The following is an 18,021-nucleotide window of genomic DNA, read 5'->3' as shown; positions in this document are numbered from 1 at the left end:
CCTTAGAGAGGAAACCCGTTACATTGTTTTCCATTAGTAGCATGGGATCTTTTATATGCACCATCCAACAGACAAGATAGCATATACCATGTCCTTTGATATACCAACCATGGTGCACTGGCTGGAACGAGAAATATCCCAAAGTTGGGCCACCGATGTCCTTCCCCTGATACCATATAAATTAACATGCTACTGGGATCTAAATACTACTATCTTTGAACTAGTCTCAGGTTAGAATGAGACTGATAGCCGACCCCCCCCCCCCCCCTTACACACACACACCACCCCCTACCCCGATTTAATAAATACAGAACTGAACCTTTTTAGACGAAGGGTTTGTTAACGACATCACTAGAGCACATTGATTAATTAGTCATCAGCGATTGGATGTCAAACATTTGGTAATTCTAACACGTAATCATCAAAGGAAACCCGCTACATATTTTTCTAACGCAGCAAGGGATCTTTTATATGCGCTTTCCCATAGACAGGAAAGCATATACCACGGCCTTTTATCAGTTGTGGTGCACTCGTTAGAATGAGAAAAAAATCCAATCAATTGAGGTGGTTCGATCCTGCGACGCAAGCACCCCAAGCGAGCACTCAACAGCCTGAGCTAAATCCCGCTGCGACTTTTTAGAGGATACCCTGGCGTATTTCAATGTATAGATGTATAGGTCTTCTCGTCTAACAACTGTAAATAGCTGAAGAAAAATATATCATTTGGTTCTAAAGTGAGATTATCACGGATTTACCTACACATATTATAACAGCACAATTTCCTAGCAAAGAAAGGTCAGAACAGCTACTTAAAATTTACAGTTATAATTACTAATTTATTTTTAAAATATTATATAATAAAATTTACAGATGGGCTCAATATCCACTTTGGTCCTGTAAATAAGGGGCGTTCAAATATTACGTAACGCTATTTTTGTCAAAATTAGATACCCACCCATCCCCTTGTAACACTCCGTAACGCTAGACCATACACACACCCCAAAATATTACGTAACGCTCCCCCCCCCCCCCCCCCCCCAACACAGACAAAGCAACGTGACAATGTTTATTTATACTCATGTATATTAAAGTGACGTATTGCTTTACGATGGCGAAAAACTCTGCGGGTTTTCACTTGCGCCATTTTAAAATGTCTGGTGTATTAAAGCATTTCAGCTTGATTTATAATTGTTTTGGGTTTACATTTACCTCTAAAAACCTACATTATATATTGTTGTCATGACATGGCACGTTTAAGAGAAAACAAAACTGTGTTACGTAATGCTGTTCAATACACACACCCCACCCCTTGTAACGCCACATAACACTTGGATTTACACCCCCCACCCACCTACGTGTTACGTAATATTTGAATAAGCCCTAAGTTGGACACAACCAACGAAAACCGGCAATTACACTTCATACATTACACTTTATACATTACAATAACCGAGAACCCAGATTCGTCTGTAAAGAACACACGTCTCCAATGGGCCAAGTGAAACCGATTTGGTACATGTGCACTCAGTCATTGAAATCTACGTTGACGTCGCTTGGGCATAAGTTGCGGACCAACGTAGGGACGTCGTCAGGCCCGTAGCCTGCGTAGGACGGATTTTCAAAGTGTGGGTGGGGGGTGGGGGGTCATTTTCTATGGCTGTATCGTCAGGTTTCCGTATTAGCATTATAAGACATTTTAAAGTCCCGAAATAAAAACTGGTGAAAAAAGTGGGGGCCTGAACCCCCCAACCCCCCCCCCCCCCCCCCGGCTCCTACGGGCCTTGTCGTGGTGCCGCCTTAGGTTGAACTCCCGCAATCGATTCCTAACCGTCTGTGTACACACTGGGCGACCATGAGTGCCTACACCCTGACTCGCCGTCTCCGTAGCCGTGTACAATCGTTTACGGAGGTGTGTGAGACGTATGCCTTTATCTTGGCGTGGCAATGTAACGCGCGGACGTACGTTCCTTGGACGGTCAGCTAATCTTCCTGTGGTTCTGAGATGCCTAACTAAACAAGCTATCGTTGACTCGTTTACCCCAAATTGCTGGGCGACGCGACGTTGCGATTGACCCTGCATAATTAGAGCAATAGCCCTACCCCTATCAACGTGTTACATTCGCGACATTTTGCTTTTCAATCGTGTTAAAATAAAATGTTGTTCACTCAGTGTTTATTGTTGAAAACTTCGATTTGGTATAGTGTTCAAGTCCATAGCACGTGATAGTGGCCTGGATTCACGTTTTCTTGTCAAATCGGTAAAAAGCATGCAGCTTCGCACGTGCTTACGGTTGACCCAATTTTGACCCACAGATTCTTTAGACAATGCAATGAGGTAGTTATGTGTCAAATGTTACTACATTTGGAATACGAATAAATAAGTTATATTACCAAAACTGAACTTGCGTTTGTTTTTTTCCGTTAGTATAAATTATATATATATATATATATATATATAGAGAGAGAGAGAGAGAGAGAGAGAGAGAGAGAGAGAGAGAGAGAGAGAGAGAGAGAGAGAGAGAGAGAGAGAGAGAGAGAGAGAGAGAGAGAGAGAGAGAGAGAGAGAGAGAGAGAGAGAGAGAGCTCTAAAATGTTAAAGAAACATGACCACCACCACCGCTATGTCGTTCATACAGTACATAGAGCGCTTATGTGGTTCACACCTTCATGAACGTAAAACATAATATCACGTTCAATAATTCTTAAATGGTCAGCATAATTATAATATTATCCTCACCTCAAAGTGCTGGTCAAACCCGTGCAAGCACTCGCGAGTAGACTCGATAACCGCGATGGCTCCACTCGGGAAGGTGAGAATTATTGTCGATAGATCTACATCATTACAGTCTCTATAGTCATCGGCCTTCAGTGACGTCGTGTTTCCATGGGCGACGACCGTAACGGGGCGCTCGCCTAAAAAGTAACACACGTAGTCGAGCTGGTGGATAGACGAGTCGTGAAATATTCCGCCTGGTAGAACGAATAAAATATTATACTGGTTATATTTATTAATTAGAGCAATAAATGCAATACGTAAGAAGCGATGTGTTGGAACAGAAGGTATACTATAAGAAATAACTACCTGTTTTACTGCGTACCTATTCAATCTTACCACAGTGATAAACATTTTCAACGCGTGTGATAATTGTATCTTATCACACTAACAACTACAATCATGAAAGTAGTGTCGTAGTAGTAAAACAAGACAGTAGCCTGTGCTGGAACAGAAGGTATACTATATGAAACAATTAGTCTGAAAGTCATCTATTTTCAGCAGAACGTAGATATACAGTAGTAAAACAAGACGGTAGCCTGTGCTGGAACAGAAGGTATACTATATGAAACAATTAGTCTGAAAGTCATCTATTTTCAGCAGAACGTAGATATACAGTAGTAAAACAAGACAGTAGCCTGTGCTGGAACAGAAGGTATACTATATCAAATACTTAGTCTGAAAATAATCTATTTACAAAAGAGATACAGTAGTAAAAGAAGACGTGTACGGTAGCCTGTTAAAACAAGACAACGGTAGCCTGTTAAAACAAGACAACAGCCGCTGAAGAAATATAGATTGGAATATATAAATCAGGTATTTACCTGACACCTTGATGTAACTGATCGGTATTGGTGGGTCTCTTGATATCATGATGAGTTGTCGAACTTTGCCTAGATCGCCATTTTGTTTCTTTCTGTAAATTACTTCCAAATCGGGATCGAATCGCCTGTAAATAAATTTTTAAAATATCAATTTGTAGATGTATCTGAATAATTCCTCTTGCTTTACAATAGCCTGGATATACTGCTGTTAGAGCGCTAGACCGACTTTCCGACAATTATAAAGTTTGTTTTGTTTAACGACACCACTAGAGCACATTGATTTATTAATCATCGACTGTTGGATGTCAAACATTTGGTATTTTGAGAGGAAACCCGCTACATGTTTCCATTAGTAGCAAGGTATCTTTTATATGCACCATCCCATAGACAGAATAGCACATACCACGGCATTTGATATACCAGTCGTGGTACACTAGCTGGAACGAGAAATAGCCGACAGTTATAATCATTCTTTACCGTCATAAAAATGCGAACTGTTTGCCAACCAGCTTGAAGGCAGATTCAGACCCGGTTTATCCTATAGTCCTGTTCAATTGTTTAGACCTTAAGTTTTTTGCAAATGTTACATTTAATTCCTATTCTTCTTCTTTTTCTGCGTTCAAGCTACAGTTGATCATGCTTTAGATTTGGAGTCCGGTTGTGGGGATAAAAAACACTGTCTCTGTCAAGTCTTCTTTGGAACTCCGAAGCTTGACAACCAGTGTTGCTCCTTTCAGCCAGTGCTTTATCCTGGCTTCATCGTAGAGGGGGCAGAATTGCAGGATGTGCTCTGGGGACTGTGGTCCTGTTTGACATGGACATTCATCAGTGTCTGCCAGTTTCAGGCGGTACATATGGGATCTGAGATGGCAGTGACCGGTTCTTAGCCTGAAAAATGGTTGTCTATTTGTATCTCTCCAGATGATGGACTGGATCCTTGCTTGTAGCGTGGGTACATCGGAAGTGTCTCTTAATTATGATGTTTGTCTCTCTGAAGGAGATTGAATGATTTGACTGTTCCATTATGCTTTCCTCCTTTGCCAGCCTGTCCGCATGTTCATTCCATGCAATACCACAATGTGCTGAAACCCACTGCACTACAACTTGCATGTGTAGAGAAAGGTCAGCCAGTCCCTGTTGAATTGCTATTGCTGGGTTTTCTTCAGGTGACTGTATGCTCTGAGTGAGGGATTTGCAAACTGTCAGGAACACAATATGTGATGGAAGGGGATTCTCCAAATTGATGATTCTGGTGGCTTGAAGAAGGGCATTTGTTTCTGCTCTGAAATGTGTTGACTGTTTTCCTGCTGGGTATGATCTGGAAGTTACTCGTCCATCAGGAAATCTTACGTGGACACCACTACCAGCATTCTTTACTACCTCTTCAGCTGAGCCATCTGTGTAGACATGGGTCCACTGTGAGGTGTTGTACATGTCTTGAAGCATTTCCAGTGTGAGAGACTTTAGGATGGCATCTGACTGTTTTCCCTTCCTGGTGATTCCTGGAACATCCTCTACAATGGTTATGTCTTTTGGTGATGTTGTCCAATCCTCTACATCTATCAAGGGTTCCCGTTCTGCAGGTGTCCTTGGTAGGATATCAGAGTATGTCCAAGCTGTCTGGCAAGATGGTTTATGCTGCTTCGTTTTAGACGGGGTTTTTTGTTGTTGTTGTTGTTCGCTCTTGGAGTTGTTGATGTGCTGGGTGAGATGAAAGCCTTTTTGGTTTCTCGGCCGTCATTAAGAGTTTTTCCTCTCTCCGTGTGTCTAGTGAGCAATAACCGACAGTTATACAGTCATGAAAATGCGGATTGTTTGCCAACCAGTGTGAAGGCAGATTCAGACCCGGTTTACCCTATAGTCCTGTTCAGTTGTTTAGACCCTAAGGGTTTTTTTTACAAATGTTACGTTTAATTCCTATTCAATCCTTGTTTTTTTTACATTTGCATGAAAACAAACCCAAACCCCGGCAGGTTTTATATACAATTCATCATCTAAAATGCACGAAGTTGACTTATTTCCATTTTACAAACATATCTGTATGTTTTGAAAAAAAAAAAAAAAAATGTTTTATTTAACGACGCACTCAACACTTGTTATTTACGGTTATATGGCGTCAGACATATGGTTAAGGACCACACAGATATTGAGAGAGGAAACCCGCTATCGCCACTTCATGGGCTACTCTTTTCGATTAGCAGTAAGGGATCTTTTATATGCACCATCCCATAGACAGGCTGGTACATACCACGGCCTTTGATATACCAGTCGTGGTGCACTAGCTGGAACGAGAAATAGCCCAATGGGCCCACCGATCCCACACCTACCGCGCATCGAGCGAGCGCTGTACCACTGGGCTACGTATCGCCCTCTGTATGTTTTGAAGGCAGGTTCGTTCTCCTATAAATAACTATGGCTATTTCCGTAACAAAAGCATCACTCTATAGTGTGTTTCAAACTAATGTTCTTTTCCACCTTCCTAACGGAATATATTTTAGTAATGACCTATATTTAAGAAACAATTTGGAAGCATAAATCAATAAACAATTTAGGCGCGTCGGGGGAGTCCAGGTGACATGCCCCCTCTATTTTTGTCAAACAACATACATTACAGAATACACAAAAAATTAAAACTTATCCCATCCACCTGTTCAAAAGCAACAACGGGTTTTGGGCTCCTGCTATTAAAAAACTTGTGGATCCGCACCTGTTATGTGATTAATGTAATGTACTGATACAAAAATAAATACGTTTGGGTGCTATTGGAGATATTCTGACGCCATATAACCGTAAATAAAATGTGTTGAGTGCATCGTCAAATAAAACATTTCTTTCTTTCTATTGGAGATAAAACACTCAAAAGTAACTATAAGATAGGTTGATACATTATGACTGTCAGGTTGTATGTCCTTTAATAATATATAATATTTAGTATTTACTAATGCACGGGAAAGTGTTCATCTGAAGGCCACGTTCCCTTTTAGTGAGGTGGGGGTGGTCTGGGGTGAGGTCTTAATCTCGTGATGTTCATTGTCACATATTGCACACACACGTGGACCGAATACTGTATACCCGCGATTGGAGGAGGCGTCGCCCTCTGCTTCGTATGTAGGTGTATTTTGTATGGTTTTATATTGATTGTCCGTATTTTGTAATACACATTTATATTTATTCAATTGATAGGTTGTTTGGTAGTGACTGATAATAAATAATGTACTAGCAAATTTATTCAATATACTGCATGTACATGGAATGGTTACTGTGACGGAACATGCTCTTAATTTGTTTTCGCCTGTGGCGATATTAATTGTTTTAGAGGGCCGTGTGCAGTTCCAATATGCACTTAAGTCCAGATGGGCAACTTGTTACGTGATACCTTTGCGCGACGGTCGTCGAGCTTTTCTAATACACACCCAGCGCAGATGTGGAGGCCATGTGGCCAGTAGTTACGTAATAACTCCGGTAGTGCTGTTTATGACCAGGGGATTGCTCGCGGAATGGCGACAGCCAGTCTGGGTGATCTAAGAAAAATATGCCGGTGTGGTGGCTGTGGAAAATTCACATGATACGTGAGGTGCCGCGATGTAACCCCAGGTGATATTCGATTTTTATGATAAATAGCTAGGGTTTAGACATATCGGGGAGAAACATAGGAAGGAAACGGACGTCGTCGACTGAACGAAATATATAAGTTCAGTCCGGGCGTGGTAAATATATGTTTCTGCTCTGTGTATAACCTTGATGTGATTGATGTGACTTTAAATATTTTAATACTGTATTATACCAATATTATTTAGACGGTGCTGAGTCATCTGACGCAGTAATACTGTAGGCTCACTTCTCTCTCTCTATATATATATATATATATATAAAAAGCTTAACCAGTCATCCTAGAGGACCTAGGTAAACTGTAGGTTATTGTCTTTATTGTGATAGGTACCAGTATTAAGTCTGTATTACAAGGTTACTGAATGAGTAGTTACGGGTTAATTAAAAATTAACCAGTTAGGAATAGAGTTGTAATTCCTTTATTATTTAAGTTCCCCTGGCAGCGTTTCTCAATTATCACACGTTACTGAACGAGTAGTAAGGGTTAATTAAAAATTAACCAGTTAGGAATAGAGTTGTAATTCCTTTATTAATTAAGTTCTCCTGGAAGCGTTTCTCAATTATCACACGTGCGGGTGTTGTGTCACGGTGAAGTGTTTAGCATATTGTGTAAACTAGACACCTAGAGATTAACTAATTAAGTGATCAGTTCTGGGTTGTTGTTATTATTTGTTGCTGTTAATTAACTACTGCGGCAGTACATTTGTCAGCGTAGGTTAATACAGATTCCAAAGTGTATTGTGTTTTTGTTGTGTTTTCTAGTGAACTAAACGTGCTATATTATATATACTTTATATAAGATCGTATCTCTGATCATACCTAGACGAGCCACACGCGGGTATAACCGCCCGTTACAGAGAGATCTAATAGTTATACAGTTAGGAGAGATATTTGGATAATCGTGTTTCATTCAGTTACGGGTATTATAGGATCCCCGTGACAGTTACATTATGTTAACATGGTCGAGTATTGTAAAATCGAGAGTATTGTAAGTTCGAGACTTGAAATTCACGAGCACGCTCGCGCTTCAACCGTTGTTTTTGATAATAAAAACATCAGAAGAGACACCAAGAGGTTATGAACAAGTTTCATGTATAACCAGAACAAAATGTTTGTTTATATAGTTTTTAATTGTTTTCACTAATTCCTCTTTTTACCCCGGAAATGAAACCCAGCATTATTAAAAATACGGAAGTAAACAAAAATTGGTTTGTGTTGGATGGCGAAAATGACACATTGGCAGGGACTCTGTAAGGCCACTATAAAGTAATTAAATGGGTACTAACAGAGTTTGGGGTCTTATCAAATAAACAGCAAATAAAGCACTGACAGATTATTTGAGAGTGAGCCAGAAATTCTGCTTTTAATGTATACCCCACCAAAAATAGTGTGATCAGGAGAGGTGAATGATTCATTTGCCAACCTCAGCATGGTGCAGGGGTGTAACATTCTCTTTGAGAATGGCCAATATAGCACAAATCCCCTCGTTTTCTTCGAGATACAATTGAAATTTTGAATAAAAGTCAGTATCTATCTGTGATATTTGTATTTTTGCACAGTTCTTTACACTGTTTTTATTTAAATCTTGAATTTTTATATTGATATTGATCATCACTTTATTTCTTTGCATTACCAATAGCTTGACACCTAATAGCCAATATATCTTTTGTGCTGGGGTGTCGTTAAACATTCATTCATTCATTCATTCATTCATTGCTTTATTAATTTTACCGACCTTTTCATCAGTTGGTTTTAAAAAGGAGGTTTGTTTTTAATACAAAAGAAATGTAATAATATGTTCCAGAAACAAAACATTTCTTTTAAGTGAACTCAATTGAATGTGACGTCATTGAAAGTAACACTGTGTCTCGACTTTACAATACTCTAACTGGACGCCATTTGTTTTAGGGCGAGTGTTTGGAACAGTGTTCATTAAATATCTCGGTTGCAGTGGATTTGTTTTCATTTGACATTACTATAAACATATTTATGTACAGGTAAGTGACATTTTTATTGTTGTCAATTTCAAAGTATGGTTCTTCCGATCAAGTCAATCCTTAGGGTCTTGAAATTACAATACTCAACTGTATATACTATATGTTTAAAGAAAAGGTTAGACAAAGCTGGTACACATTTTATATTCCAAAACATACATAACCTTGATTCATTGAAACAAGCTATATTGGCCTTCACGTAGCCTCGTATCCTAATTTATTTTTATGCAATTAGCTGTAGTTATTTATAGGAGAACGAACCTGCATTCAAAACATACAGAGACTTTTGTAAAATGGAAATAAGTCAACTTCGTGCATTTTAGATGATGAATTGTATATAAAATCTGTCGGTGTTTGGGTTTATTTTCATGCCAATGTAAAAAGAAAAAAAACAAGAATTGAATAGGAATAAAACGTAACATTTGCAAACAAAACTTAGGGTCTAAACAATTGAACAGGGCTGTAGTAGCACATGTAGCACGTGCTACGGGCCCCGCGCTTCTGGAGGCCCCGCGGTGATGTAGACATTTATTTTCCCCAGGTCATTTTTACCCCTCTCCCCGAAGGGGTTGCAAAATATATATCTTGGGAAGTGGGCTCAGATGTTATTTGTGCTATTTATTTGACGTTAAATATCTTTACATCTATCATTGTCGAGTTCGATGATAAAAATATTTCATGCATAAATCTCTAATACACACACTATAGAAAGAAACCAGATAGCACCCCATTTCAAAAATGTTTTGAAATGCTGTAGTCTTAAATATTTCTCAGTATATGTTAACAGAGGACTACATATTTTTAATTACCCATCAGCCTTACCTGTTGAAAGCGCAGAGCAAAATGCGATTGTTCTCTTTCGCCAACGAATAACAAGATTCGATTGTCTCCACAGTCAGGGCAACAGGTTTCTCGCAAAAGACATGTTTTCCTGGAATAAACGAAACAAAAACATGCAAACAAACGACTGTTAATAATAAGCAATATGCGTCAAAAGAGGGGCGGGATAGGCACAACTTGGAAGCTGGGGTGGGGAAAACTCGGAAGCTAGGGTAGGTGCTTCTCCCTCTCCCTCTCCTATCTCTTCCCCCCCCCCCCCCCCCCCTCCAGGTGAAAGACAAATTAATATTTGGTTGTTGTAAGCTGCTGGTATCGTCTGATGCCTATGGCAAGGAACAATTACTTAAATGCTAACAAAACAACTGCCGGGTATGTTAATGATGATAATCGTAAATATGATATCGAGGATATGAAATCGATAACGACAATGTCGACTGTTGTTTCAACAATGATCAAATAAATGTTATAATCAGTGATCATGGCCAGCGGGTGTTAATTGTAACACACCGGCCTCGGTGGCGTCGTGGCAGGCCATTGGTCTACAGGCTGGTAGGTACTGGGTTCGGATCCCAGTCGAGGCATGGCTTTTTTAATCCAGATACCGATTCCAAACCCTGAGTGAGTGCTCCGCAAGACTCAATGGGTAGGTGTAAACCACTTGCACCGACCAGTGATCCATAACTGGTTCAACAAAGGCCATGGTTTGTGCTATCCTGCCTGTGGGAAGCGCAAATAAAAGATCCCTTGCTGCTAATCGGAAGAGTAGCCCATGTAGTGGCGACAGCGGGTTTCCTCTCAAAATCTGTGTGGTCCTTAACCATATGTCTGACGCCATATAACCGTAAATAAAATGTGTTGAGTGCGTCGTTAAATAAAACACTTCTTTCTTTTTTCTTTAATTGTAACATATATGAAAAGAAGTTCCAAATGATGTTCGATGGCCACATTTTGCGTATCTGGGAAGAGTTAATGCCCCTCAAAACAGTAGCTATGTATGCCTATATAAACGCTAAGGCACTGGCGTAGCCAGGATTTTATATCGGGGGGAGGAGGGGGCAACCCACATTATGTATGTATGATTTTATAAATTTAGTACAGTTTAAAAACAAAAACAAATTTGATTGGGAGGCATAGCCCCCGTGCCAACCCTCTTCCCTCGCTATCGAATGTAATTGATTTACACTGATTGCCTTTAGAATTCCAAGATGGCTGCCTTGTTTGGATATTAGGGAACAAATGACTTTACGGGTGATATTTTAAAAAGTATTCTGTCATCTGTTGACTTAGCTAAATAACACTGGTCAACAATTTTTCAAAAGTTGTCTGCTTCTGAGATTAAATAAGCTATTTCTTATGTATTCTGATGTGCTGATTTCAAATATCACAATTAAAATTGCTTGTTGGCTATTGTTTCAAAGATAAACGAGGTATGTTGTGTTCATTATTTATTATCACATAAAGCATATATTATATGGTGTACATGGAAGATTTTCAGTCATGGAATGAGAAATTATGCTGTTTATCATATGCTCTTTGTTATTTCACCAGATTAGGTCATCTGCTCGGCTTTATGTAATAATTACTAGGAATTACTGCATAGTTTATTCTTTAATCTGTGTCTACCCTACGCTTTTTGGCTTGTCGTTTGTAGATATTAAATGGAACGTCTCGTGTCACTGTCCAGCAATAGTCTGCTAGCATTGCTGGGCTCCATTTGCCTTGGTATCGTTTCTCCATGGATGAGATATCTTGGTGAAACCGCTCACAGTGCTCGTCACTTACTGCTTCACAGTTCAATGGAAAGAAATCTAGATGCGAATCCAAAAAATGGATCTTAAGTGACATGTTACATCCCATGCATTTATATGCCTTGAGGAGGTTTTCTACCAACTCTGTGTTTTTCGTTTCCTAGAAATCTTGTTGCTACTAATTTGAATGCCTCCCACGCAGCCTTCCCCTTGCCACGCAGTGCAGAGTCAAACTCAATATCTCTAAGAAGTTCACGAATCTGAGGACCAATAAAACACCCTCCTTTATCTTGGCATCACTTAATCTGGGAAATTTAGAAGTGAGGTACTTGAAAGCCTTAACTGTTTTGTCCATGGTTTTGACAAAATTCTTCATGAGGCCCAGTTTTATATGTAAGGGTGGTAAAAATATCTTGCTTGATTCAACAAGTGGTGGATGCTCAACGTTTTTCTTCCCAGGCTCCAATGATGGACGGAGTGGCCAATCTTTCTTGACATAGCAGAAAGTCCTTGCGCGGCTGTCCCATTCACATAGAAAGCAGCAGTATTTTATATATCCTCCCTGCAAACCCATCAGAAGAGCAACAACCTTCAAATCACCACAAACCTGCCACTGATGTTGGTCATAGTTTATGCACTTCAACAACTGCTTTATGTGTTCTTAAGTTTCTTTCATATGCGCTGCATAACCCAATGGAATTGATGGCTTAATAAAGCAAAACAGCTTTAAGACTCGCCTTGGATGAATCGACGAAGAGCCTCAATTCACATGGATCATGAGCTATTTTGAGGGCTTCCATCAGACCAGTGATATTGTTGCACGCCACTATATCACCTTCCATGGAGAAGAATGGGGTTAACTGCTGTTGACGGTCAGGAAATTTGGAAATTCTAACTTCATCTGCTAGGAGATTCCACTGCTGCAGTCGAGAGCCTAAGAGCTCTGCCTTATTCTTGGGGAGCTCTAAATCCCTGACTAAGTCATGAAGTTCACCTTGAGTTATGAGGTGTGGTTCAGAGGAGAATTCTTTGTCAAAATCTGGGTTATTAGTCACCGAAGGTCCAGGACTGCAATCATCATTTTCTTCCTCTTCCTCATCTGATTCAAGTGAGAATCAACTTGATTCAGAAATGTGAAAACTTCATACAAAATATTATCAAATTCAGTATACGGATTAAATACTGTCTGACGTATAAAGAGTTTGATGTAATGAACAAATATTTATTCTGAGAGTAGATAAAATGTAAATCCATATAAATTAATGTACTTTTATCTTACCTCTAATCATAAAGAGCTTTAAACAACACAACCACCTCGTTCGACAGCTGAAACAATACTGAGGGAGCGTGAGTGTGGTTTACGATGTGCTTGAATGTGCGTGTTTGTACTCGTATTGACACAGCACTGTATCTATAAAAGCAGAGCTAATAATCAATTTAAACATCATTCTCGTTATCAGTGGTGCCGAATTAGTCAAATTATACTACATTTGCTTCACAAGTATTTTGGCTGTTGACAACAAGCTACACTTACTGCCTAAAATTATTGATACTTATTTAAAATCTAATGTGTGTGTATGTTTTGTGCAGTGCAGTCTGATAAGTTAGAACCACTTAAAAACATGGTTACATTAACAACATTCATTAGCCTTATGACAACGTCTACAATCAGGCGTCGTTAAATAAAACAAACTTTACTTTTTACGTCTACAATAACGCAAAGTTGCATTACGTTTCTTACAAAATACATTTCATAAAAACAAAACAAAATAATAATAACAATAAACAATGATTATTATGTTGTTTACGACGTTATCATGGACGAATGTTATGTTGATGGAGTTGTTGATTATTTTAATGATATGATAAGAAAAGGGATATTTTGATGATGATGGTGATGATGTTGATAGTAAGTGTGCTACTGCTGCTGCTGTGACTACTTCTAGTGATGATGCTGCTGGTTAAGTTGTGCTGCCGATGATGATGACGTTGATGATCATCATGACGATGAGGTGGATGACAAAAAGGAATCGGGTTGTAGTTACCTGTAGTTAAAGATTTCTTGACAATGCTTTCGTGCTGCCATGACGGTGAGCACACAAACACAACCTCGACACTGAATTTAAACCAAATACAAATGAGAAAATGTATGTGTCTATACCAGTGAATATTTATTTTCAAAATATCGTGCTTGTCAATGTTAGGTTAAATGTGCAACTTCAAGTAGATACCGTATGTCCAATGTGTGTCTCGTTGTAAATGTATAGGTTTTTGCAAATGCAGTCCATTATTAGATTCACTACAGACACACACACACACACACACACACACACACACACACACACACACAGAGAGAGAGAGAGGAGGAGAGAGAGAGAGAGAGAGAGAGAGAGAGAGAGAGAGAGAGAGAGAGGATGAGCGAGGAGTGGAGAGAGGAGAGAGAGAGAGAGAGAGAGAGAGAGAGAGAGAGAGAGAGAGAGAGAGAGATTGATTGATTGATTTAAATAAATATGGTCAATGAACAATTTTGTAATAAAAGTAACTGAAATTGGAATTATAATCTAATGTAATTTAGACCTTGTGTCCGAGTGAACGGTGTCCGCCTCTTCCAGTGATGCCAGTCGGGTCACGTGTTCCAGTCTGTATTTCTGTAGTAATGTTCGTATGTCTTCATGGAGGGAGATATCGTCAACGATCCATTTGATGTTCACTCGGAATGTTCTCGCCAGATTATGCAAATGAAGTTTTCCTATGCGTCCCAGACCAAATATGGCAACGTTGATATAAGTACTTTTCTTTATGGACATCTACAAAATATTAAAGAACTATTGTGAAAAACAAATATAATGTATACATAGCAAATGTGTGTGCAGAGGCGGATCTAGGCCTGCCCCCTCCCCCCCCCCCCCTAAATGTTGCGACAGTTACAATTTTATTATATATTCATTTTAATTTTTTTACTATCTCCTCCAAACCTCCCCAAAGATCCATTGTCATTGCCCTTCCCCCCCACCCCCCCCCCCCCCCCCCCCCCCCCCCCCCCGCCCACCCCCCACCCCCCGCCCGCCCCCCCCCCCCCCCCCCCCCCCCCCCCCACCCCCCCCCCCCCCCCCAAAAAAAAGGATTTTCTGGATTCGCCACTGGTGTGCAGGAAAATGTGCACGGGGTCGAGACTGTGCGGACAAAGATTCTAGCGGATCGTGTCATGCTCCGTCGGAATGTGGGTTTTTTTTAAAAGAAATTTCGCTTGGAACAGAAGGGGGTTCGACCCCCAACCCCCTCTCCTGTATAGACACACATTACGAGACGAAACCCCACACTCTTTTTCAAAACACAGAGTTTGCCTGTTTATGTATAGGGGTGAGTTTCTCTTTTAACCTTTGTTCTAGTCAACAACAGGTAAGGTTAATGTGTGTTCTCAGATTTTGAAAACTGTTTCAACCCAAGTGCCCTGTTGCCCTATCTTTACATATAAACAGGGTACAGTAACAGGTGTTTTAACTGGGTACAGCAACAGGTGTTTTAATTGGGTATAGCAACAGGTGTTTTAACTGGGCATAGCAACAGCTGTTTTAACTGGGTACAGCAACAGCTATTCTAACTGGGTATAGCAACAGGTGTTTTAACTGGGTACAGCAACAGCTGTTTTAACTGGGTACAGCAACAGCTGTTTTAACTGGGTACAGCAACAGCTGTTTTAACGTGTTTTAACTGGGTATAGCAATAGCTGTTTTAACTGGGTACAGCAACAGCTGTTTTAACAGGTGTTTTAACTGGGTATAGCAACAGCTGTTTGAACTGGGTATAGCAACAGTTATTTTAACTGGGTACAGCAGCAGCTGTTTTAACTGGGTACAGCAGCAGCTGTTTTATATGGGTATAGCAACAGGTGTTTTAACTGGGTATAGCACTACCTTCCACATTGTACGTCATCGTGAATTTAGCTCATTCAGACTAGGTGCTTGCGTCGCAGGATCGAACCACCTCGGTGGATTCATTCAGCTGATTTGTTTTTTCTCATTCCAACCAGTGCACCATAACTGGACAAAGACCTTGGTATGTGCTTTCCTGTCTGTGGGAAAGTGCATATGAAAGATCCCTTCCTGCATTAGGAAAAATGTAGTGGGTTTCCTCTGATGACTACGAGTCTTAATTACCAAACGTTTGACATCCAGTAGCCGATGATTAATTAATCAATGTGGTCTACTGTTGTCGTTAAACAAAACAAACTTTTTTCATCGTGAATATCTGTTTTAAAAAGGTTTAATACAATAACAAGAGAAGGCATATGCATGGAAGCAAGGAAATGTTTTATTTAACGACCCACTCAGCACATTTTATTTACGGTTATATTACGTCAGACATGGTTACGGACCACACAGATATATATAGAGAGGAAACCCGCTGTCGCCACTTAATGAGCTACTCTTCTCGATTAGTAGCAAGGGATCTTTTATATGCACCATCCCACAAACAGAATAGTACATACCACGGTCTTTGTTACACCAGTCGTGGTGTACTGGTTGGAACACACACACAGATAGATAGATATATATATATATATATATATATATATAGAAGATGGGGTAACCGTAATCAGTAATCGTAATCGATTACATGTTTTCATGTAATCGCAATCGTAATTGACTACATTGTTTGAGAATGTCATGTAATCGCAATCGTAATAGATTACATTATTTGAGAATGTCATGTAATCGCAATCGTAATCGATTACATTGTTTGAGAATGTCATGTAATCGCAATCGTAATCGATTACATTACTAATGTAATCATAATCAGCGATTACTTTCATGATTACTCATAATTATTTACTAAACTTAGATGTGTTTAGCATCAACTCCAGTAACAGTGCCTATAGTTAGAAGCATTACTGGTCAGTCAGTAGAACTGATCTCCCATTGTCTACTACTGTCATAGTATTATTTTCCTTGAGAAACAGGGGATCATAACGTCTGGATTATTAAATGAATGTTACCCAGGGGATGAAGAGACACATTCACATAATGGTATCTATCATGTTTACGTTTACTATAAAACCACTTGTATGAATACAGTGTTCTAGCTAGCAATATATAAAAGGGCGCTGCACCATGCCTAAGTTTTGTGTCCTAATTCATTGCCGTCAAAAAATGAATAATATATATATATATTTGACAATATCTCGTTTTGTCACAGGTGTGAAAGTCCACCAAACTTTCTTATCTTTTGTTAGTGGTTACGACTGCAGACGGGCAGCCAGATAGATAAATAGATAACAATTTAACGTGTCCATATACCACTAGGGTTTCGAACACGCCCATCCACGATAAGATCGGTGGCCTGATTCGGGATGGGGGGGGGGGGGGGGAATAGAGTTAATTTTTTTTTTTTTTTAACAGAATAATTTCGACATAAAATTTTGAACGGAGGTCTAAAAGTTTAAAGTCCGATCTATATGGTCCGGGCCGGAGGGTGAGTTTAAGGTGGGCGGAATTTGGAATATGAATTTAGTAGTTAGGTCAAAGACCTAAAGCCAAAATGAGCTCATTCATACTACTCATGTCTGGACAAAAATGTAAGTCCAAAGAACAAAATTAGAGTGCTCGACCGAAAGGGTTTTAAGGTGATTTGAGCAATTTAGACGGGTTGCCAAAATAAAGTGCGTCGGACTGTTTACAAAAAAAAAATAATAATAATAATAATAATAATAATAATAATAATAATAATAAATCGAATGCCGGCCAAAAAAAAGTCCAACTAAGCCCTTGGAACGGTTGGCGACTACGGGGACGAGATGAAGTGCTTGGCGTTGAACTGTGGCACCAGTTTCCTCCAACGGTGGGCGAGCAAGGTCTTGGCTAGCTCGACGTAATGGGCGCCGGCGATGATCTTCAGTACTCTGTGGACGGTGTAGTTGTCCATGTCTTCAAGAGTATTCCCCGTCTGTAGAGATCATCTCGGTGCGACGTCACCACAAGTCCAAACTTCCCGTCTCGTAGTTCCATGGCGTGGATGGCACACTCAACTTCGTCAGGAAACTTCTTAAAGTTGCCCTCAAGAATGCCTCCCGGCAGTGAGCTGGTGTCCGAGGTGTCTTCGACCAAGTATCGAGCGTACTGGCCCTTGATCTTGGAGATGGCTAGGCTCCAGGCGGCGTCCCTGCTCCGGGTGGTCGCGGAAGGCCGGGCCTTCGCTTCGCAGCAGCACCATCCATAGGGATCTTGGCGGAGCCC

The 18,021-nt window shown here is 40.1% G+C and overlaps 1 protein-coding gene across 3 annotated transcripts in view; it reads right to left on the bottom strand.

The window, feature by feature from the left end:
• LOC121380570 (uncharacterized oxidoreductase YrbE-like) overlaps nucleotides 1-18,021 on the bottom strand; it is a 75,189-nt gene that overhangs the window by 12,319 nt on the left and 44,849 nt on the right. For 2 of the 3 annotated variants that reach the window (XM_041509449.1, XM_041509448.1), the window contains 5 exons: nucleotides 14,366-14,595; nucleotides 13,834-13,904; nucleotides 10,023-10,131; nucleotides 3,598-3,722; nucleotides 2,738-2,970 (listed from right to left, as the gene is read on the bottom strand). In XM_041509449.1, the coding sequence (XP_041365383.1) occupies nucleotides 2,738-2,970; nucleotides 3,598-3,722; nucleotides 10,023-10,131; nucleotides 13,834-13,904; nucleotides 14,366-14,595 (768 nt within the window). The remainder of the gene's footprint in view (nucleotides 1-2,737; nucleotides 2,971-3,597; nucleotides 3,723-10,022; nucleotides 10,132-13,833; nucleotides 13,905-14,365; nucleotides 14,596-18,021) is intronic. The other variant, XM_041509450.1, reaches the window with a different exon arrangement.

Source organism: Gigantopelta aegis, chromosome 9 (genome assembly GCF_016097555.1).
Source record: "Gigantopelta aegis isolate Gae_Host chromosome 9, Gae_host_genome, whole genome shotgun sequence".
NCBI lineage: Eukaryota > Metazoa > Mollusca > Gastropoda > Neomphalida > Peltospiridae > Gigantopelta > Gigantopelta aegis.
Note: the sequence above shows the minus strand (reverse complement) of the source record. Positions and strands in the feature narration are given on the sequence as shown.